Source organism: Penaeus chinensis, chromosome 3 (assembly GCF_019202785.1).
Source record: "Penaeus chinensis breed Huanghai No. 1 chromosome 3, ASM1920278v2, whole genome shotgun sequence".
Classification (NCBI taxonomy): domain Eukaryota; kingdom Metazoa; phylum Arthropoda; class Malacostraca; order Decapoda; family Penaeidae; genus Penaeus; species Penaeus chinensis.
In genome coordinates, this window is record NC_061821.1 from 5,890,099 (window position 1) to 5,892,598 (window position 2,500).

Here is a 2,500-nt window from a genome sequence, read left to right on the forward strand (position 1 = left end):
AAAACAGGCTGAGGAAAATATGAATCAGCTTCGAATGAATGTACAAAATCTAGTCAAATTGCATAGCGCAGAAAATCCAGAGTTCAGCCAAAAAGTCATAAATTGCTTAGGGTTAATAACTACAAAATTACCAGCAAAATCTGTGAAGGAGTATGTCAAATTTGAATATGAGGTTAAGATTGAGGAACTTCACATCATACAGGAAGACTACAGGAAGTGCTTGTCAAATCTACAAGATGTGTTGCATCATGCAGATACACTGCATAAAGAAAAACTAGACAGCCACTTAGAAAATGCTTTCCTAAAAAGTGAAATCCAGAAGTTGAAAATGTCCCCAGAAATGAAGGAGAAGGAAGAGATATTGCCTGAATGTGGCAACTCAGAAACTGCAGATTTAATGCTGAAGCAAGAAAATGAGCGGCTGAAGATAGCACTGAACCAGCAACAAGTACGCTGTAGATTGGAGAAACTTCAATATCGGTCACCTAGGCTTCAGTCACAGGTAAAGTTCATCTTTTGTACAGCATGATAATTATGAACTGTTGATGGCCAGTGGCTGTATAATGTTTGTTATGAACAAGTGCTTAGTAAGTTTATTTTTATTTAATTGCAGGAAGAACAAGGTTCAGCAAGAAAAGAGAGAAAACTCTTTAAAACACATTTTGGTAATCATTTCAAGCAGATTCTGCAGGACTGGGAGGACAAGGCTAAATGTGACCCATCCTTGGCTAATTTCATCTCTACAGAATCATACAGAGTAAGTGTGCATGCTGCGTTATTTATTTATTTTCCTCCATGTTGTAGGAGGTATATAGGGAAATTATAACTTTCAGTTTAGATAAAAGTATGAATAAAGAATTTGAAATAAAGGTTGGGAGGTGAATGGAGGAAGATATTAATCGGTTATACTGAATGGAGAAAAAAATAAGTATGGTTATACAGTCACTACTATTTAGCTATTATGTGAATAAAGACTTGTATATTTTCATTGAATGTATTATATATCTGCTTTTTGGATGCACTCTGAGCATTTTTTATTGCAGTACCAAACATTAATACTATGATGCACTTCTGTTACAGGTTCACAATATTTTAAAGGGTTTAGATGAAGTTGGGGATGACTCTCCAACCAGCCATGTGTACATGGAAACTGCCATTCAGTTCATAAGAGATGCAGTAGTCAAGGTAAATAAATATTATGCTCACAATGGTTTCTTCTTGTCACTGTCCAGCAGACAAGGAATGTTTAAGTTGCAATATATGATATGCTTGGTAAGTATAATATCGTTTTTGAGAAACCTTAATTTTTTTTTTCCCGTCTTTGTACCAATATATATATATATATATCTATGCCTCACTTAATTTTTATGGTCAGCTTTACAGATCAGATGAGGAACTGTGATTTTTTTTTTTTTTTTTTTTTCAGTTTTTCTTATCATTACTACTCATGAAGGAAATCTCCCATTTTTGTAGAAAAATAATTTGTTTCAGCAAGCATTTCTTTATTTCTATATTTGTAGTGTAGATTTCGTACATTTGTTTTGAAAGGGTTTTTAATAATTTCTTCATTTTGTGTGGAAGGCAGTGGGTGGTAAATTTAAATTAAAAGAATTTATAGTTTGCCAGATTTAACACACACACATACGCACACACACAAAAAAAAGTAGAGATGTGCAATGGAAAGCTATTGCATGTGTGTGTGTGTGGATCTTTCTAGTAGTAAGAGGAGTGAGTGAGTGAGTGCGTGAGTGCGTGAGTGCGTGAGTGAGTGAGTGAGTGAGTGAGTGAGTGAGTGAGTGAGTGAGTGAGTGAGTGAGTATGGGAGAGAATGAGTGAGTTGGTGAGTATGTGTGGTGTGTTGGGTGGGGGAGAGAGGTACAGATGCATTTGCATGCATGTTTGTACTTGTGTGTGTGAGGATAAGTGAATGTTTTTGTGTGCATGTGTGTACCTATGTATATATTTCTAGACAGTATTTATAAGTATTATCATTTACTCATATCCATATACTTCAGAGTTCTTTCTTGCCAAGGAGTGAGAAGGGTAATGAAACTTCATATTTTATTCACATCCTTTAGTATTAAATGTCCTTGCTGTAGGGTTGTCTAGCAATTTGTTTGCATTTTCAAAACTATTTTCTTCAGTAATATGTTACTGTATTTGCCTATGGTTGTGATTAATTTCAAACAAATGAAAATATGAAATCAGTATTGTTGAATTTATTGTGCCAATATTCCTTAGCAGGTTAGATTATTTAGTAATATTAATATGCAATACATTCAACTTACTTGCACACTAAGTGAACATGACACAAGCTACTTTGTGCGTTTTTACATTATATCAATCCATATACTAATCTATAATGCACAAGTAGTTATATACAAATATAGAATGGGTCTGGGAGTGTAAGTGTGAGTGTGAGTGTGAGTATCTGCATGTGTGCTGCGTGTTTGTGCATGTGTCTGTGAACATTTAAGAAAATAATTGTGCATTCTTAAAC

General features: G+C 34.4%; 1 protein-coding gene across 4 annotated transcripts in view; it reads left to right on the plus strand.

Annotated features, from left to right (window-relative positions):
* The window catches only part of LOC125039472 (COP1-interactive protein 1-like), a 68,293-nt gene that overhangs the window by 13,937 nt on the left and 51,856 nt on the right, over positions 1-2,500 (plus strand). For all 4 annotated transcript variants that reach the window (XM_047633441.1, XM_047633452.1, XM_047633462.1 and 1 more), the window contains exons 8-10: positions 1-502; positions 614-757; positions 1,081-1,185. The exon at positions 1-502 is cut by the window's left edge and continues 2,013 nt beyond it. In XM_047633441.1, the coding sequence (XP_047489397.1) occupies positions 1-502; positions 614-757; positions 1,081-1,185 (751 nt within the window). The remainder of the gene's footprint in view (positions 503-613; positions 758-1,080; positions 1,186-2,500) is intronic.